This window comes from Hemiscyllium ocellatum, chromosome 9 (genome assembly GCF_020745735.1).
Source record: "Hemiscyllium ocellatum isolate sHemOce1 chromosome 9, sHemOce1.pat.X.cur, whole genome shotgun sequence".
In the NCBI taxonomy this organism is placed as follows: domain Eukaryota; kingdom Metazoa; phylum Chordata; class Chondrichthyes; order Orectolobiformes; family Hemiscylliidae; genus Hemiscyllium; species Hemiscyllium ocellatum.
In genome coordinates, this window is record NC_083409.1 from 49,221,553 (window position 1) to 49,242,983 (window position 21,431).

Sequence of the window (21,431 nt, forward strand, 5' to 3'; positions counted from 1 at the left end):
CTGAGTTCTGCTGGGAGTTTTGTCTTCAGCTGTAACTGGATCCAACCAGTTCAAAATCTTCTGTTCTTCTTTCAATATGCAAATATTTGTGGTTATTTTCTTTCCACCGGTAAAATCAAATATTCTCACCATTGAATGCCATTGAGTATCGTATTTGTCATAACGTATTTGCCCTCACATTGCTTGTGGTCACAATGTTTTGTATGAAAAGAGGTTTGTCTTTTCTTGCCCTTGGAAAGCATATTCTAATAAAATGATTCATCAGCAAGCTTTCATGAGTATAAAGGACTTTGTTTATTCTCACCACAAATTAAACACTATGTCACATACACTCAGTCTCACCCAAATATTCTCATACACAAAGATTTGATATAAATATTTTTTTTACAGATTACAGTTATCTCAGTCTCTAATTTACAATCTTTGGTCTCCCACATAACACATCTATGGTACCTTGAATGGTTCTGATGCCTTGAAGTTGAAGTGAGGGCCTTTTAAAGTGAAGGGCTCACAGCGGTGTGTGAGATTTCTTGGAATCAAATTTCTATATGGTTGGTTCTCAGGTGAACTTTTAAACCTGGAACAGGCTAATCACCTTTGACTGCTTATTATCTTGCAGCTGATTTCTGAGTCTGGTTCATTGACTGGCTCAACTCATTGCTGTGATGTCTTCATTAGAACTACTGCAAACGTCTCCCAATTGACCCATTAAATACAGTGGTTCGTCAATTGGACAACACGGGTGATTTATTGGAGGTGGTTAATAGGTTAAAAAAATAGCACTGTTGATTTGGCTATGATTTTAAAAAAGCATATAGTTGTGTGGCAGAGCACTTCTGAATACAAAAAGAAACTAAAAATTAATTGAATAGTTATTTCCACATAGCTTTTCAAAGCTCAACATCTTCAATTGCATAAAATGCAGTATTTAGGTTGATTCCACATCATGTGTTGTGGTTAAACACTTTTGAGGATTTGAGTCAAGTATTGACTTTATTTTAGATTAACTCATTCAAATCAGAGAATACGCTTTTGATTGGTCTCAGGAAAAGGCATCTAATCACATCAGTCTGAAATGTTCTTTTATTCCCTCTTCAGACAAGGGAGTGACTTTAATCCACACAGGAAGACTGTGATCTTGGGTAGCCATTTTCCAGCTTTTATATTCAATTTTTACAATACAAAATTAATTTGAAGTCAAACTAAAGATAAAGATAAAGTAGGCATTGTCCTAACCAGATCATAGGGTTCCTTTATCATTAAAGAGAGATGGCTGGTGGTGGTTTAACTAGAGAGTCGCCACATCTCAAGCAAGGGGAGAGGTTGAGAAGGAAACTCCTTCATGGTAATCTCAGCTGGCACAGAAATTAAACCCATGCTGTTGATGTTACTTTACATCACAGATCAAACATCCAACCAATTGAGCTAACCTCGTGAAGTCATTACAACATGATGGTAATGGACAAGGCAAGTTTTATTCATTATTCTCTAATTGTATTGTTATATTATTGTGTATACTTTATCTAGTCTGATCATTTAATTTGCTGATCGTAGCTAAGCAGGTTAGTACATAACATTTGATTTCAACATTGCTGGGTTGAGAGGTTAGAAATCAGGCCAGCTTCCTGGCTCTGACCATTATCCTATGAGCTTGGATGGAAAGTTGTTTGCATCAACAGGATCAGAGTTGACTGTGACACCTCTTGTGTTGGCACTGATAGTTTAAACCAATACAAAATTATAATGAGAGGGTAAGACACAGGGGTATTCTTGAACTCATGGTATATTTCTCCAAACTGAGTCTTCAGAAGAGCATAAAATAGGACAGCAGAAAATTGAAGGAGCAAAATGTACCTACAGGATTTTTAAATGTACATACAACAGCTGGAATTTGGGGTCTTTGGTCAGGACCACTAGAGTGAGGTCAAATAAGGGTCACAGCTTGATGCAGTATGAGAATTGGCTAGAGGCTCGCTATCTTAAGGAGGCTGATGGGCTCTCAAGACTGGACAGCCAGTAGGAGGTACTCTACTTTGAAAAGAGATGAAGACTGCAGACTAGGTAAGAGTGAAAGCGTAACTACGGTACGATTGGAAAGGAGGCGTAGCTGCAGCCAGGTTGGCTAGGAGGGTCTGAAGGCTTGCTTGGAATCCCAACCTCTTGGTGTCTACATTACTTTTGCATTGGATTCTAAATATAATGTCACTGTAGCAAACCCAAGCAGTATTATGCCTATTGTAGTATTACTACTCTTGTCTTTATTAATGGTCGGATAAAAGATTAGTGACCTCACTGTCATTTGTGCTTCTGCTTTAACCAATATGTGTTTGTTACCACTTTTGCTGTGAAACATATTAACTATTAGATGAAGAGTTTTTTTTTGTTTTGGAAAAAGTTGCATCAACTTTATCATTTAAATAACACATTAAAAATTAAATTTTCTGAAGTATGGATATCAAAGATTAGCTATTGACAATTTTATATTTAACTTAGAATAATCAAAAACAGAGCATAGGTTTGATACAGAAACAGAGACAATGGAATTTAGAGAGAAAAAAGATAAAGAGAATAGTGTAGTGACTTCAACAGAGACATTAAGACACGGACAGAGACAGATTTACTGTTAAGATCAATCATGTGATTTAAAATATAAACTCAAAATGAAAACAAAATTGTTTCATTTCTCCAAGATAGCTGTTCAGTGTGAAGTATCTGCAGGACTGTAAGCACACCCATTAATTTATGATGTAGTTAAGGACCAGTGAACTTTGTTTAATAATGATGAAATTTGAAATCGTGGTTACTTATTAAGAGTGTAAAGCCGCAAGATTCTATGGATTCAACTAATTTTAATACGTAAGAGTTAGCAAAGCTATCAATAGATCTTTTGTATAACATGCAGATTGAACATGAAGTAAACATTAGTTAATACACAAACTGTGATCAAATACACCACAAAATGTGCATTAAATGGCTGACATAATCAAAATTTGCCCCCCTTAATTTGTCAGCCACCTACCCAGATGTCAGCCGTCACTCTGAGTCAAAACTTTCTTTCATACTCTGTCTTTCTTTTTAAGGAATTTCAACTCCACTCCTTTTCTGATTTCTGGTCAATGGCAAATCTACTACTCCTGATTCCATGGGTTCAGTCCTCACCCAAAAGGCAAACTACTTCAGATCTTGTTCAAATATTTTCCAAAATTTAGCTTTCTTGGCCTTCTTTTCCAGCAGAGCTGACTTACCACTTACACTACTCATCACTGCGTTGCTCATGTAAAATACCGACATAGTCCCAGCTCTTGGACCATGTTGCTGCCAATGTCTACATCTGGGCGTCCTAGAACTTTAACAATCAGCAACATCAAACAACTACTATCAACCTCCCTGAGCCCCAAATCCCATCTGTACAAACCAATAATGCCTCTTCTGAGTCCTCACCATCAGCTGCACTGAGCAGTAACTGCTGCTGGACTTCTGAGCCTTGCTCTCGACAGCACAGAGTTACCAACAGCTCCAGCAGCCTTTGGGAGCTCCAGAAACCCCTCAGCAGATCAGAAGTAATTATAGCACTTCAGCTTCAACTTCCTACTCCAAGCAATTCATCTGAGGTAACATTTTGTGCTATACCCTGGTCCCATGGTTGCTATTTAATGCCACAGAACCATGTAGGCCCACTGCCCAATTCCTGAATCCACTGAATACTAGCAAGGTCAGAGTGTGTCACCCTGCCACACTCTAACCTTGCACTGAATTTAGGATATAGGTTCTGTCACATTATTAAGATTCCCTTATTACTCCCCCTTTTATATATCATTAAACACACAAACACACACCACCCATACCCAGGTGTAAAGGGTAGAGGGAAAAACTGGGAAGGCAGTTTAGTGGTCCCTGTCTCCCAATCTTCCTTCTCTGGATGCTTTCATTGGTTTGCAGGAGGCATAGGGTGACTGGTTCACTCATTTAAACTGTATCCGACTTAATTAATTGAAAGTCACCACTTATAGCAACTGCTGAAAGAAAAAAACAAACTGGTTTTCTTCAGGCTTAAAATGGCTCTTTCTGCAAAGAATAGAGAAAGCTGCTCATCTGGTGGACATCAGATGGCTCCTCCCCATCTTTCTCACAGCCCCAAGCTGTTCAGCTGCCTGAATTACATCATTGTTGAATGCAGAAGACCTTTTGTCATTGGTAACTAGCTGCAAGTCAACAGACCAATCAGCTACTTGTTGCCAGATGAATATTCATTTATACACAACCCATTGGCTCTAGCTCATGTACAACCTGCACTTCAACTATTGTTTGAACAAGTAGCTGTGCAAACAGCACTTGCAATTAGTGTTACATTACTTGTTTTCAAAACTGCAACAGTCTCTGGTTTTTAAAACCGTTATCTTCCCACTTCAAATGCAGAAAAATAAAGTGACATGATCCTTACACTTTCCCTCTTACCCAACTCCATCAATCAAGGGATGACCCAGCAGTCAATCCCACCAACACATATTTGCAAACTGGCCTCCAAGGCTATGTGAATTAGTGATACATCCTGCTGATTTCCCACCCAGAATTAGGCCTGAGGTTACAATGACACAGGTCTCTCCTTTTGCTGCAATGAGTAAACTTGGGTTGATGCCACACCTTGTGCACCAAAACCTGAGGTAGAATGAATGTGCAGGTGTAGTTTATTTGGTTAACAGTTATATTTTAATAGATTGTAAATAGTTAAGAAATGTTCAATAGCTTGTGCTAGTATAGTTTCCAGTCATCTGTTAGAGGCACCCAAATCTAGCTTTGATATTTATATTTCTGTATTTAAAAGATGACTTTGTAGAAGTCATTATTGATGATAATTTACATGGTCAAACATCACATGACCAAATTTCCACGAATGCCTCTAAATAGAGTTGGTAACATTACTAGCTTGTATTTTGTTAGCTCAGTTGGCTTGACAACTAGGCTGCAATAAAGAAAGACACCAACAGCAAATGTTCAATACCCACAAGCAGCTGAGATTACCAGAAAGACTTTCCTTCTCAACCTTTCCCCTTGCTTAAGGCAAGGTGACCCTCAGGTTAAACTGCCATTAGTCATCTCTCTCTAATGAGAGAGTAAGTTTGATAGCTTTGCCTTTGTATTTATTATCAATATGTTGCCAGCCAAGTGATTGGAAAAATAATTACCCGAAGGAACTTACAAATGCATTAGCAATTTCAATGGTTTACTTGCTAATTTCACACTATTTGACAATTGCCGACTCATGATGGGTAGTATTACTAAACGTTTTTATATTTTTTGATTTATTCCCATTTGCTACTTTTGTTTGATAAGTTCCTATATGTTCAATGTGTGATTAATTGCTACCTTATACACATAAAATACATGAGTCATTCAGGTGAAAATTAGGCAAACACTTTAAAAGTGGGACATTTTGAGTTGAGATTGTGGTATTTATTAATGTAGGATGCTTCCATATCAATTGTAAGTATTATTTTATTGTGTACACTGTTGTAACTTATACAATACATAGTTCACATTGCTATATCAACATTGTACATAAGACTATAATTGCTTCATTATGCATTGTGCAAATTTACACAGTCAGGATGAAAGGGCAGAAAATGCAGATTCTAAAAAATGCGTATGAAAATACAGTGTGATAATAAAAAGAAATGTGTCTGTTCATTCAGATAGATTTCCAAAAATATTATTTCTCATTGCATTAACTTTCCTTTAGTTGTAATGTCCTTCACTGCATCTGATACTCTTGAAATGGCATAACATTTCTGCCCTGTCAGGTAAAAATGTGAGAATACTGGTATTTACACTGACTGGGGCCAAGTGATGTCAATAATAAGGGGTTGCTGACAGGAATGGCATGAAAGATTCCAGCTCAGTTTTAAAACTTAAATTCTTACATCCTGATGGTGCAAGTTGTTTGACAGAGTCTTTTAATGGCTATTTAAAATTTCAATTGAAGAAACCTAGAAAGATAAGGCTTTTGAATTTTGTTTTAAAGTAAAGCTTATAAGGTCCTAAGAAAGAATTATTTAAGTTGTAAACAGTATGGCGGGTATTGATTTCGGCATGGTTAGATTCAGCTAAAAGAAAAAATGGCATATTTGGGGCTTAAAATGATCAGAACAAAAATTCAGCGGTAATGTCTGTAATACCTCCAATAAGTCAGACTGTGCCAAGAAGCACTGTGAACAGATTAAAAGGCATGTCTGAGAGAGACATTGGAAACAAGACAAACTTTCTCTCACAAGCCAGAGAGGACTGGAGAGATTTTAATTGCACCACCGTCTGGATGGAAGCAGGACTCAAACCTTTCATAGATTTGAACCTTTTTATGCACCTCAACTTTTACTATGTGGAAAAGAATTGTTTACAAAATAAATTAAATCTTAGAGCTGCTTTAGGAATAAGAAATTTATATTTGCAGTTATGCAGCTCTTTCACCATCTCACTCCTCATAAAACAGCTAATTAAGTAGTTCAAAGTCTAATCAAAGGTCAGCCAATTTGTGCACCGCAAGGTCCTACAAACAGCAATACATTAGTGACCAGGTAATGTCCATTTTTATGCCAGTTAAGGGCTTTTGACCAAGAGACTGGGGAAAACCTACCTGCTCTCCATCACCAGTTTCCTCATTTCCCCTTCCCCCACCTCATCCCAGCTCTAACCTTCCAGCTCAGCACCGTCCCCATCACCTATCCTTCCTGCCTAACTTCCTTTCCACCCATCCACTCCACCCTCCTCTCTGACATATCACCTTCATCCCACCCCCATTCACCAACTGAACTCTTTGCTAACTCCCCCCACCCTCCTCTCTGACCTATCACCTCCATCCCCACCCCCACTCACCTATCCTGTAGAAGATAGATGGGGCCTCAATTTAATATCTTACCTGAAAGTGGCTCATTTTACCCTGCACCACCAGTGGATTTGAGGAGCAGTGCTCATAAAATGCAGCCTGCAGCCTTCCCACCACCTATCCCTGACCTGTCTAAAGTTGGACAGGTGATGGTGAAGATATTAGGTGGCCTGCCTGCCCTTGAACCTATTAAGTGACCAGTATTAGGACCAGTATTAGGACCAGTGTTAGTCTCCACTGCAATTTTACCCGCACAAATGGAGGGCCATGCCCGACAGTAGCCTAGCAGCTTTAGCTGCATGGACTGGGGTCAGAGAAGAAAGGGACCTCCTTTGTCAATCAACTGTGCCTCTTGAAGTCACCTTTCCTCCCCCACATCAGGATTGTACTCCTTTCTTTTACCTCCCCCGCAGCCTCTGAAAGCCATATCCGAATTCCTCAATCCCTTTATAAAGGGACCTGTCTATTTAAGCAAAGCTTTCTCATTCTCCCTACCTCTCCCGGTTGTCTTGTTACCAGGCCTGAGAATCTCCATTAGGAATTGTCTGTAGTCCTAGCAGTGGCCACAGGTCCCATCTGATGCTGGTATAGAGAAGGAAATTGGCCGAGCAGTTGTCTGTGGTCGGACCTCCTATCTACTGGGGAGAAGTCCTGCCTCCAGCCTACTAATAACCAAAAATGACAGCAGGGCAGCCATTCTTCCAAAGGGCAGCTAACCCCCAACTCACCACATTAGCATGTGGGGGAAAGGGGTTACATGGGGCAGGGTGTATGATACTCTGTAGATTCAGCCCATTATATATGACAGTGTAACACTTTATTCATACTGCACTAGAGGGTCAGCCTAGATAGTATGTTCAAGTCCCTGAAGTGAAATTTGAACCAATCTAATGTTAAAGTAATGTAAGAAACCTTTCTAATTTTAGAAGTGCTAAAATGAGCACATGGCTGTCACTGAATAATGCAACACTTGGGCACATTGGGATATTTTAGCTACTTCAATCCAAATATGTCACTAGGTTATTAGGCATCTTTACTCACTCTGTACTTGTTCTTTTTCACATTTTAAAAAAGGTAGTAACATCTTATTACCTTTAATGGAAAATTGAGTTAAATAGAATACAAAAACTTACTTACTGCTTTGATGCTCAAGAATTTGAGCAATTGATTAATTTAGGGAAAATAAATGAGTAACTTACTGTTCTTAAAAAGTTTTAAAAGTCTTTCTAAAACTCTGTTTCAGTGTATATGTTTGTGTATCTAAATCTTGCAGTATGGCCTCTTCAAGAGAATTCATTAATCCTCAGATCAGCTGTGTCTTAATGTTCAGTGTTGTAGAAGCACTAAGGTTTCTGAGGCCTATTTCTTTTTAATTTAACATAAAAAATGCAATTATCTCATAACTATATGACTTGAATATCATGATTAGCTTCTGTACTGAAATATCCCCTCATTATCATTGCTATTTTCTATGTAATATAGAATTTAGACTTTTAAATGTCCTAGTTCTACTGTATAGTTTCCCCATTTAATTTCAGCCTTTTTAAACACAAACACCATTTTAAAAAAAAACATGATGCCTCATCTAAAAACAGCATTTGAAAACCCTTTTCTCAATCAATGTGATAAAAATATTTATAGCTTGGTGGTTAGAGTAACAGGTTAAATTGCTTATAAAATTTTCTGACCACTCTGGACAGTGGATCTGTTGATGGTTGAGAGAGTATGTTAAAATTACATCTTTTTGATTGTTCCCAGAGGATTAAACACTTAAAGTCATTTAAAGCATTAGAGTTGATCAGATTAGCAATGGAAAGAGTAGAAATAACATGATAAGAAATACAGTCATTAATTACACTTACAACAAAACACTGGCTGATATTCTAACATCATGCAATTTTTGATACAGTAAAACTTATACTGTCCTCTTACACCATCATTGAGCAGGAGAGAGTACAAATCATGGACAGATATTCAAATGTGCGCAAATCACTAATTGCCAGCCTCAGATTGCCAGCAAAAAACTTAATAATAAAATCTTAGGTATTAAATATTGCTACCAATAGCAGCTGAAGTTTTATTTTTCTCGTTAGTAAGTAAAATTTAATAAGCAGCATGTGAAGCTCTGGTGTAGGAACAACTCTCTGTTGATCTCACTAGCAAACATTTTGTTTCTGAAAAGATAGTGCCATCTGGAGTATGATGCAAGATACTGCCGAAAAGCTATTAATATGAGGGGGCTAAGTTAATATCAATGGAGTAACAGTAAGTTGTTAACATGAGGGGGCTAGGTTAATATCAATGGAGTAACAGTAAGCAGCTATCTGAATCATGAAACGCTGAGAGTGCTAGAGAACTGAATTAGAATCAGTAGAGATGTAGTCAGTAGCACAAATGGAATAAGTTACTGAATGTTACACGAGAAGCTACATTAACTATACTTAAGATGGCATCAACACAGGATGTTAGCTAGAAGGGTGTCAGCAGCTCCAAACAGCTTAATATCAATGGAAATGTAATCATAATCATAATTTGAAAAGAATACCTGAGACAGCAATTGTGAAGGGTCTCAAATAATTCTGAGTGCTACTTGAAGTGAATTATTGTACTGACTTCAGTCATGTGGACCTTAATCATTATTAGTTGTATTACAATCACTACCACTGGATTGTTCAGCAATGAGTTAACATGGATATTGTCTGGTTCACTTCAACCTGAAAGGTTACTCAGGTTTTATGCAATCAAATGTACACACTGGTGTAATTAGAGTTATTGAATAATAATCAGAAGTAGGAATCACGGTTGACTTTTCCTGGTAAGCTCAGTGAGGCTATCACCTGACCAGACAAAGGAATACAAACCAAAAGGTTCAACCTATCTACTAACTGCCTGGATAGTAGCAATGTTTTCAGTCATGGAGTATTTAATTTCCAAAAGGAGTTGGATAATGGAGTTCCCTGTTGAACATTTCCATTAAGTCATGGAATATCTTTTTGAATAAAATTAAAGGAAAAGAAGTGTTGATAGGATTACTTTCTCATATACTTATTTTCACAGTGATTCCTTATTCCCTCATTGAGGTCACTGAAAATATGGCTCAAAGGTTTTTTTTAACTCATGTCTCCCTTATGATCATGTATTGATTACTGTTATTTCATTAGGAAGCTCAAGTGTTTTATAAAAGCAATTCTTATGAAAAATCATCAAACTGAAATTGTAACTGTTTCTGTCTATATAGATGCTACCTGACTAGCTGACAATTTCTACTATTATTTTTTCATTTCAGAATTCCGTCATCTGTGCATTTTTTTTATGAAGATTTCTTTTTCAAATAGAATTAACAACTAATTGAACAGATCATTCTAATTTACATATACAAATAGACATCGAATATGATGGAGAATAAAAGAACCTCTTTAATTAATGGTCAAAAGACAAGCATTTCGAGGACATTTTATTAACAATAATTAAACAAAAAGGAAAAGAGACAATTTGCCTTTTAAATGTAAGCGGGTTATCAGACTTTTTTTGAACATATCTGCATTGGATCCTCCTTCAGGAGAAAGCAAAACTTAATTCAAATGGAATTTTTCTAAACTGGAATAAAACCGGTCTTTAAATTTATGTTTTCAAAAGGGATTCCACGGAAAATGGAAGCAGCTGTTTAGTTATTCTTACTTGACTACGAGAACAATGTTCCTGTGTTTTCTTTGCAAATTGTCTTAAAGTTTCTCTTGCAATGAAGCTGTGTGGGCCAGATTTAGTGCTCAGCTCAGGGACTACATGTGAATCTGGGGGTAAGTAATTTTTCAGTAAAATATGCTTTTCAGACAGACCTGTGTGTTGTGCATTTTTTTTCTGTAAGAGGCCAACAGCTGGACGTTCAGAGGCTGAGTCAATGTTATTTGTAATTGTTGCCTCAGTGCAGTAATCTCTATGACCAGAACACAGTTCCTTTGAGGATAGCTTTCCGTTTGATAACATTTTCCGCATAGGATCCAACTGTTCAGGTAAGTTGCTATGGTTGTACGTACTGTTTGAATAGAATGAGTTGTTGACTGCTGTAGGCTTTTGCCCCCATGCTGAAGTATAGCCTGATGCTTGTTCAGAGGTGCAGCCTGTTATGTTTGCTGAATGTTCAACGTTTCCTTGGTAACACTGAGTTCCAAAGCCCCAGACGGCAGGGTTTGTGTGCACAAGAGGAATGTAAAAGTTCAGTAAGTCCCCGGATGTTGAAGGGTTAAGTTGTGATGGGTCAAAAAACTGGTTGTAGCTGAACCTAAGTAAGTTGTACTCTGGGATAGTTTCCACACAGGGTCTCATGAATGCTTGAACTGCAGTAATTTCTTGTAACTCTCTCTCTCTGTACTCTCTCTCAAGCATCACACTTTCCAGCTCCTTGTCTGCAAATGCTCTCCTTTTCCTCATTCTGTCACTTAGTGGTGGTAGAACAAAACGGTTTGGACAGGAGAAACTGTCATCCTGTGAAGGCCGATAACCTGAAGAAAAAATGCAACTGTATGTACGATGTGGAAATAATATCCAGTATCAACCTTGACATTGCCCTTATATACAGTACAATATCCAATGATAAGATACAAACTATATCCATAAAACAATTGAAACATTATCCAACAGAAATGACATTAAAAGTTACCTTCCAAAGTAACAAGAAAAGAAATTCCTCCTCTTCTCAGTCATAAATTGGTGCCCCTTTATTCAGAGACTATGCCCTCTGGTCCTACATGCTCCCATGATAGGAAATATTCTCTCAGCATTTACTCTGCCAGCTCCTTAAGAATCCTATATGTTTCACTGTGATCACCTCTTATTCTTCAAAACTGCAGTGAAGAGTCCCAATCTTTTGCTCGTAAGACAATCCTTCTGTATATGGGATCATCCGAGTGAACCTTCCTTGAACTGCTTCCAGTGAATTAATATTTTTATTTAAATAAGGGGACTAAAACTGCTCATAGTACTTCAGATGTGGTCTCACTCACACCTTGTACAGTTGCAGTAAAATGTCCCTACTCTTATTCTCCAAGCCCTTTGAACTGAGGGTCAACATTCCACTAAATCCTGATTATGTGCTGTACCTGTGTGCTAGCTTTGTGTTTTAGGCACAAGTACCCCTAAGTCCCTTTGTGCTGCAGCTTCCTACAGTTTTTCTCCATTTAACTAATATTGTTCTTTTGTGCTCCCTTCCAAAATTAACAATTTTGGATTTTCCCCCAGTATACTCCATTTTTCAAACCTATTCCATTCACTTAACCTATTAATATCTCAACTGTTTGTATCCCACTTCAACCTGTCTTTCCAACCATATTTGATTGTCAATGCTACATAAACATCTTTGCTTGTCTCTAACCTTCAAATAAATACAACCTAACCCGAGAATTTGTTTTCAGTAATTTCAGATTTTGTAGGACTTCAATTTTATTTATATCAAAATCTTGTTTTTAAATTTGATACTTTGGTATTATGTTTAATTATGTTTGTCCGTGTGAATATTTCAAAGGATGTAACTATTAAGAATATTTACTAATATGTCCTCACTTATGCAAAGAGAATATAAATTAATTCAGCTATAATTTAGTTGTTTGTGCAACCTGAAGAGATTTCATTTTGGTTAAAAATCTTTGAAGGGTAATCTATAACTTATATATTAAAAAAAAAAGAGGGTGAAACAAAAATGAATATATCATTTGAGCTTGGACAGAGGAGTTCTCTACCTTTGCAGGTTGAGCAATTATCAATGAATATAAATTTGCTACTGTGACTATCTGGGATCAAAGAGAGTGAGTTCTGATGTGGTTATTCTGCAGCTAGCAACCTAATATAAGCAATTGCAGAGTTAGTTCCAGGCAGACAGCTACTCTGGATGTAAACTGGAGTCGTTCTATCAAGGTTGAAAATGTGTTGCTGGAAAAGTGCAGCAGGTCAGGCAGCATCCAAGGAACAGGAAATTCGATGTTTCGGGCATAAGCCCTTCATCAAGAAGGGCTGATGAAGGGCTAATGCCCGAAACGTCGAATTTCCTGTTCCTTGGAATGCTGCCTGACCTGCTGCGCTTTTCCAGCAACACATTTTCAGCTCTGATCTCCAGCAACTGCAGACCTCACTTTCTTCTTGTTCTATCAAGGTGACAGCCTTGTGCATTAGATCACAAAATAGTTCTCACGTTTGTTAAAATGTAATTATTTTTAGGAATGGGGGTGGGCATTTTCATACTCTATGGGATTGTATTATAGACCCCCCATTAGTCAGAGGGAAATTGAGAAACACACTTGTCAGGAGATCTCACCTATCTGTAAGAATAATAGGTTAGTTATGGTAGGGGATTTTAACTTGCCAAACATCAACTGGGACTGCCATAGTGTTAAAGGTTTAGATGGAGAGGAATTTCTTAAGTGTGTACAAGACAATTTTCTGATTCAGTATGTGGATGTACCTACGAGAGAAGGTGCAAAACTTGACCTACTCTTGGGAAATAAGGCAGGGCAGGTGACTGAGGTGTAGGTGGGGGAGAACTTTGGAGCCAGCGACCAAAATTCTACTCGTTTTAAAATAGTGATGGAAAAGGATAGACCAGATCTAAAAGTTGAAGTTCTAAATTGGAGAAAGGCCAATTTTGATGGTATTCGGCAAGAACTTTCAAAAGCTGACTGGAGGCAGATATTCTCAGGTAAAGGGATGGCTGGAAAATGGGAAGCCTTCAGAAATGAGATAACAAGAATCCAGAGAAAGTATATTCCTGTCAGGGTGAAAGGGAAGGCTGGTAGGTATAGGGAATGCTGGATGACTAAAGAAATTGAGGGTTTGGTTGAGAAAAAGAAGGAAGCATATGTCAGGTACAGACAGGATAGATTGAGTGACTCCTTAGAAGAGTATAAAGAAAGTAGGAGTATACTTAAGAGGGAAATCAGGAGGGCAAAATGGGGATATGAGATAGCTTTGGCAAACAGAATTAAGGAGAATCCAAAGGGTTTTTACAAATATATTAAGGACAAAAGGGTAACTAGGGAGAGAAGAGAGCCCCTCAAAGATCAGCAAGGCAGCCTTTGTGTGGAGCCACAGAAAATGGGGGAGATACTAAATGAATATTTTGCATCACTATTTACTGTGGAAAAGGATATGGAAGGTATAGACTGTAGGGAAATAGATGGTGACATCTTGCAAAATGTCCAGATTACAGAGGAGGAAGTGCTGGATGTCTTGAAATGGTTAAAGGTGGATGAATCCCCAGGACCTGATCAGGTGTACCCTAGAACTCTGTGGGAAGCTAGAGAAGTGATTGCTGGGCCTCTTGTTGAGATATTTGTATTAGCGATAGTCACAGGTGAGGTGCCGGAAGACTGGAGGTTGGCAAACATGGTGCCACTGCTTAAGAAGGGTGGTAAGGACAAGCCTGGGAACTATAGACCAGTGAGCCTGACCTCGGTGGTGGGCAAGTTGTTGGAGGGAATCCTGAGGGACAGGAAATTTATTTGGAAAGGCAAGGACTGATTCGGGATAGTCAACATGGCTTTGTGCATGGGAAATCATGTCTCACAAACTTGATTGAGTTTTTTGATGAAGTAACAAAGAAGATTGATGAGGGCAGAGCAGTAGATATGATCTACATAGACTTTAGTAAGGCGTTCTACAAGGTTCCCCATGGGAGACTGATTAGGAAGGTTAGATCTCATGGAATACAGGGAGAACTAGCCATTTGGATACAGAACTGGGTCAAAGTAGAAGACAGAGGATAGTGGTGGAGGGTTGTTTTTCAGACTAGAGGCCTATGACCAGTGGAGTGCCACGAGGATCCGTGCTGGGCCCTCTACTTTTTGTCATTTACATTAAATGACTTGGATGCGAGCATAAGAGGTACAGTTAGTAAGTTTGCAGATGACACCAAAGTTGGAGGTGAAGTGGACAGCGAAGAGGGTTACCTCAGATTACAACAGGATCTTGACCAGATGGGCCAATGGGCTGAGAAGTGGCAGATGGAGTTTAATTCCGATAAATGTGAGCTGCTGCATTTTGGGAAAGCAAATCTTAGCAGGACTTATACACTTAATGGTAAGGTCCTAGAGAGTGTTGCTGAACAAAGAGACCTTGGAGTGGAGGTTCATAGCTCCTTCAAAGTAGAGTCGCCTGTAGATAGGATAGTGAAGAAGGCATTTGGTATGCTTTCCTTTATTGGTCAGAGTATTGAGTACAGGAGTTGGGAGGTCATGTTGCGGCTGTACAGGACATTGGATAGGCCACTGTTGGAATATTGCGTGCAATTCTGGTCTCCTTCCTATCGGAAAGATGTTGTGAAACTTGAAAGGATTCAGAAAAGATTTACAAGGATGTTGCCAGGGTTGGAGGATCTGAGCTACAGGGAGAGGCTGAACAGGCTAGGGCTGTTTTTCCTGGAGCATCGGAAGCTGAGGGGTGACCTTATAGAGGTTTACAAAATTATGAGGGGCATGGATAGGATAAATAGGCAAAGTCTTTTCCTTGGGGTTGGGGAGTCCAGAACTAGAGGGCATAGGTTTAGGGTGAGAAGGGAAAGATATAAAAGAGACCTAAGGGGCAACTTTTTCATGCAGAGGGTGGTACATGTATGGAATGAGCTGCCAGAGGATGTGGTGGAGGCTGGTACAATTGCAACATTTAAAAGGCATCTGGATGGTTATATGAATAGGAAGTGTTTGGAGGCATGTGGACTGGGTGCTGGCAGGTGGGACTAGATTGGTTGTGATATCTGGTCGGCATGGACAGGTTGGACCGAAGGGTCTGTTTCCGTGCTGTACATTTCTATGACTCTCTGACTCTATATTTAATTTAAATCAAAGTAAGTTTGCAATGTTGTTAAAGGTCTAGTAAATACCCAACAACACTTTATCCCACGTTTGCCATTACAATTCGGTTAGATTCTATTTGGTGTCAACCTCAAATAGCACAACAACATCTTCATCAAGAGTTGACACACTATTTCTAATCAGAAATATGTTCAGGGCCGTCTCTATAGCTGTTGAGAATTTTGAGACTGCAACACTTTGATTCTAATGTTGAAGCATTAAAGCATTCCTAGATCATGGTGCTGTAAAATGAATCCTATAATGTTGGATGTATAAGCTGATGTTCAACTATGGAAAGCCCTGATTAAGTAAAGCATACACGTTTACAGCCACTTGCTAATCTCTCAAGTTTGGCAACGTGGGAGATATTGCAAGGTGCAGCTTGACTCAGGTCTGCTGGTTGCATATCGCCCTCTATAGAAACCTATCTGAAACTGTTACCTGCAGCACAATTGGACCTAAACTGCAGGAAACAGTGTGCATCTTTTCATGTTGTAAAACACAGAACAAAAATTCTGGCTATTAAAACACATTTCAACATACACAAATTGAGGCACATAAATGTATGCTATCACTTTGAAATTTAAGTGCTGTTATACTGTTCTTTTGATTCAAGAAACATATCAGTGAGTTTCTGCGTTGCATTTCTCTGCCATAGCTGAGTAGAAGATTTGTACATGGCGGTAAAACTAAGATGACCAGCTGACCTACAAGATTATTCAACAGCATCTTTCTGTATTTGGATTAAAGACCAAATCCTCGGAGCTAAAATCAAGCAAGCAGAATAAAACTCAGAGCCACCCCTACCCCCACCCACCCTCACACACAAGTACCCTCACTCATCGCTAACACACACACAGCTAACTTTTTCAGAACGGCTTGCACAGAAACAGACTTAATTGAGATTAATGCCTTTAAGAAATGAAGTGTCACAGATCCGGCCTCTTAAAAAAAAATGTCATGGTGTGACACACCAGAAAAGCTGGAAAGAAAAACACATTGTTGAAAAAGCACTAAAAGCCTTGTCAAGTTAACAATTGACAGAAGTGAAAGCATAATAAAGCTGCAGAAAATGAAGATTTTGAAGATTGGTGGTGTGAACAATAATGTAATTTTCTAAAAACGGAAAGAACTGCGAATACTGTAAATCAGAAACAAAATCAGAAGCTGCTGACAAAGGTCTAGCAGCGTCTGTCAGAGAAATCAAAAAGTTAGCATTTCAGATCTGGTGACCTCAATGTTCCACGACAGAAAATTACATTATATAAATGCTTTATATCAGAGAAAGACAGACAGACACAGACACAGAGAGAGACACACACACACACAGAGAAGAGAGACACAAAGCGCGCAATATGGTATAAAGTAATCAATTCAGAATTGATTTTGTATTTAGCCAATATAATTGTGTGATGTTGCAGAATAAGCTCTGCAAGTTAATATCACAGATTCAGAGCTGAAAATGTGTTGCTGGTTAAAGCACAGCAGGTTAGGCAGCATCCAAGGAACAGGAAATTCGACGTTTCGGGCCAGAGCCCTTCATCAGGAATGAGGAGAGGGTGCCAGGCAGGCTCAGATAAAAGGTAGGGAGGAGGGACTTGGGGGAGGGGCGATGGAGATGTGATAGGTGGAAGGAGGTCAAGGTGAGGGTGATTAGGCTGGAGAGGGAGTGGGGGCGGAGAGGTCAGGAAGAGGATTGCAGGTTAGGAGGACGGTGCTGAGTCCAAGGGAATCGACTGAGACAAGGTGGGGGGAGGGGAAATGAGGAAACTGGAGAAATCCGAGTTCATCCCTTGTGGCTGGAGGGTTCCCAGGCAGAAGATGAGGTGCTCTTCCTCATCTTCCTCGTATTGAATAAACAACACGACGGTTGGAGGAAGAGCGCCTCATCTTCTGCCTGGGAACCCTCCAATCACAAGGGATGAACTCGGATTTCTCCAGTTTCCTCATTTCCTCTCCCCCCACCTTGTTTCAGTTGATTCCCTTGGACTCAGCACCGTCCTCCTAACCTGCAATCCTCTTCCTGACCTCTCCGCCCCCACCCCCTCTCCGGCCTATCACCATCACCTTGACCTCCCTCCACCTATCACATCTCCATCACCCCTCCCCCAAGTCCCTCCTCCCTACCTTTTTATCTGAGCCTGCCTGGCACTCTCCCCTCATTCCTGATGAAGGGCTCTGGCCCGAAACGTCGAATTCCCTGTTCCTTGGATGCTGCCTAACCTGCTGTGCTTTAACCAGCAACACATTTTCAGCTCTGATCTCCAGCATCTGCAGACCTCACATTTTACTCGAATATCACAGATTCACCCCACTTACCAACAAACCTAAATAGAGAGAACTATAATAAAGAGAGAACTATAACAACGAAATGGGGAGGAGGGAGGAACAGGTCAATTCTGTCTTAATGTATTTGTAAATTCTGATTATTATATTGCAAATCTATGATGTAACTGCTACTTTACATAATTGTTCTTTAATTTGAAGTTTCTAAAGCTATGATCTTTTTGCATTTAATTTAAACTCGTATTGAATAAACAGTATGCAGTCTAAACTGAAAGGCAGAAAGTCAATATATCCTTGTTATTGAAGGAAGATTTTACCTTAAGTCTGTACTATTGTTGTTGAGCCCATCAATGAAGGATCAAGTCAAGTAGAAAGTAAGAGACTAACATTGCATACTAAATGAAGGAGAAGGCTTGAAAGACTGTTACATATAAATACAGAAATGTAGCTACCTTATGAAGGGGAAGAGACTGAGTTAAAAGTACCGAAGTCCTGTTAATTATAAGTGATTGCCAGTTGGATCATTAATCTCTTGAGTATATATGATTAATAATTTTACCTTCCAAAATGCTTTTTGCCAGGAGGCTAGGCATCCGAGGGTAACGCTGGTAAGATGTCCTGCGGACCGAGGCTGTTGATTCTTTGCAGCTCACACCTTTCTTTACCTTTTGAGACCAGAAATTTAAGTTTATTTCTCCTTTATAAAACTGCATTTTAAGAAAGGTTAGAGCTATACCAAACACCACCATCAGAAAACCAGCACCTGAAGTGTAATCACATTCTCATTAGCTACTCTATAACAAAAGCCTTACATTGTGAAACAATGGACCAGCTTCCTACCAGTTATCTATAACTATCTACTTATTGACAATTCGAGTCTTGAATCGTTTTTTTTGCTGAAATGGCGTTAAGTTGCTCTCGGTACAGAGGCTTGTTTAAAGGTTTGTTTTCCAAACCAATATATACACATTAGAAACTGTCTGCACTTGAGATCGAAGTCAGATTGGATTTAAGGTATCATTTAATTTCTTATTACTTTCTGCAACTACATATAACTGGTCATACATTTCGATTGATCTCTGATTGGAGTGAGGTAATGGTGCCAGATTTAGAAAAAAATGTCACGAAATTACAAATCATTAAGTATCTGACTTCATTTTACTCCAGGAAGTAGTTAGTATTAATTATATATAAGTTTATACAATTCTATTGTTTGGATTAGGAAACAAATAATTGTCAGACCTACATGTGCCACGTATGCAATAGCGTGAGTAAAACATGCAGGTGTAAAGTTGAACATGTTTATTCTACAGAATTGCTTTCCTGGTTTCTAATATTTCTTACTTCTACAGAACTGGCTTCCAACCAAGTTTGTGTAACAATCTAACTTTATAGTCTTTCTGTTTTATTAAAATACACAGAACGCTTCCCGTGATTACAGTCAAAACTGACTTTGATCCCACAATCTGAAAACCTTCATTAAACAGTTGCTAACATCACTTGCAAATTAAAAGTGACGAACACAATGCCAAATTCTCAACTTGCTGACACTGAGTTGATGTTACAGTGTGTCTTGACGCATGCTACCTGTAGCAATGCTACATTAAAGTTGGAGTATTTCAAAATACGATTTCTAAATATGTAATTGATCATTGGCCAGAAAGTCTGACGGTTACATATTGTCTCAGCCCTAAGTTAGAAAGATTTCATTTTTGTGAAGTCGCGCACTCTGGAGTCTTTATTTTGAAAGCTGGTCTCACCTCTGTGGCTTGCAGCCTCCTCAGAGCTACCTGGGCTGCCATCACCCTCTGCCTCTCCACCACCAGGAGACAGTTGGTGCACTGACAGTCTCTCCAGCGGCAGAACCTCTTGTGTCCTTTCAGGCAGGAGACGACGCCGTGGTTCCTGCAGCGAGCGCACTTGGGGCTCCTGGCCAGCCTGCGGTGCTCGAGGGCCGGCTTCTGCGCCACCCTCTCCTCCTCCTCCTCCTCCTCCTCCCCTTCCCCATCCTCTTGGACGCAGCGCAGACCGTCACCTTGGGAAAAGATCTCCAAACTTTCCACATCAATGGTCTCCTCGTTGGCCCGGTCGGGTCGTTGGGACGGTGACCCCACCTCCCGAGGGTGCACAGACATCTGGAAATCTGCAGAGTATGGGACTGCAGTGTTCCCTGGCTTCAGATGGGTCACTGGGTGTTTGCCTGAATCTAGTTCAGAACTCGCTGGGACGCTGTCCTTTTATTCCTGGGATACAGTGAGCCACCCCCCTGCCCCCACACGCAGACTCTTCTATCTGGACTGATCTCTCGCGTCTATCGCAGCATTTAAACCAAACTTGTCTTGCATTTGCCACCCAGAGTAACTCAACCACTCGCGACGTCACTGAGAGACTCGCCATCAGCAGAAATAACCCTTCGGCTGCTGAGATGCCTTTTGTTCAGCAAACTTGTCCGATTATTTCCTGAAGCCCAAATTGCTGGGGGGGGGGGCTTATGTCCAAACCAAGCTCTTGCAGTCACCTCGAGGTAAATCCATTCAGCTCCACGTCGGCTTCGGTTCTTACAAAGAAAGTGAATCAAGTTCCGAAAAAATGGACCGATTTTGGCGGACTGAAATGCCAAAGCATTGCTCTCGTACTTTCTGGACTAAACCAACGCAGCGTATGTTGCGTGTCTTTAATCACCATGTGCATTCCTGTGTGTGGTTAGAATATGGTGAGGAGCACAGCCAACCCCTCGCTGCTGTGGGAGCGCATGGGACTCCAGACACCTTACCCTTCACCTCCTGAAAGGGTAAATCTCGAGATAAACGTAACCATTTGTCATGGAGAGAGATGCCGGTGGTCATTTGTGGCAATTTCTCCTTCCAAGTAAAGTTTCAATTTTTTCTCTCTCTCAGTAACATACCATACAGATATGTCACCCTCGTGATGTGTCACTTCTGTCTTAACCTTATAAACTCTTACTGAACTGAATCTGCCGGGTTGGTAGTCTGGAGACTGCTTTCCAGTTATGATTGCGTGGTAGCGTGAATCCCTTTTAGGCAAACCGTTATTGCTTGGAGACATCATAACTGAAAACACTTGTGTTAGAGTGAGGCTGTTCTCCTGAATGAAATCTGACCCCGAACTGAAATTCAAATTAAAACGAGTGGGCTCTTGGTCTCTTTTTCTGTTCAACTTTGTTAACAGTTCATCACTTTACACATAGGTATCCTGGTACATATGTAGCGAAAGTGACTTGCCGTCTGGGAAATGATGACTTTGGTTCATTTTTCTAAATGACTTCCTGACTTTTTTTTAAAAATTCTGCTTTCACGTAACTGAAACCAAGTGCTTATTTTACATCTACTTTAGGATCCAAATTCCCACAGAATAGTTTATTACTCACCCTTACCACACCTCCCTAAAAAGATTAAAGTGAAATGGCATCAAAA

General features: G+C 39.6%; 1 protein-coding gene across 1 annotated transcript; it reads right to left on the minus strand.

Moving 5' to 3' along the window:
- Positions 1 to 6,841: 6,841 nt before the first annotated feature.
- Positions 6,842 to 21,008, minus strand: LOC132819017 (uncharacterized). The gene is made up of 3 exons (XM_060830265.1): positions 19,758 to 21,008; positions 18,557 to 18,662; positions 6,842 to 11,376 (listed from the first exon to the last, which is right to left on the minus strand). Exons 1-3 carry the CDS (start codon positions 20,130 to 20,132, stop codon positions 10,499 to 10,501), a joined length of 1,359 nt encoding a protein of 452 aa, XP_060686248.1. The 5' UTR covers positions 20,133 to 21,008; the 3' UTR covers positions 6,842 to 10,498.
- Positions 21,009 to 21,431: the final 423 nt, after the last annotated feature.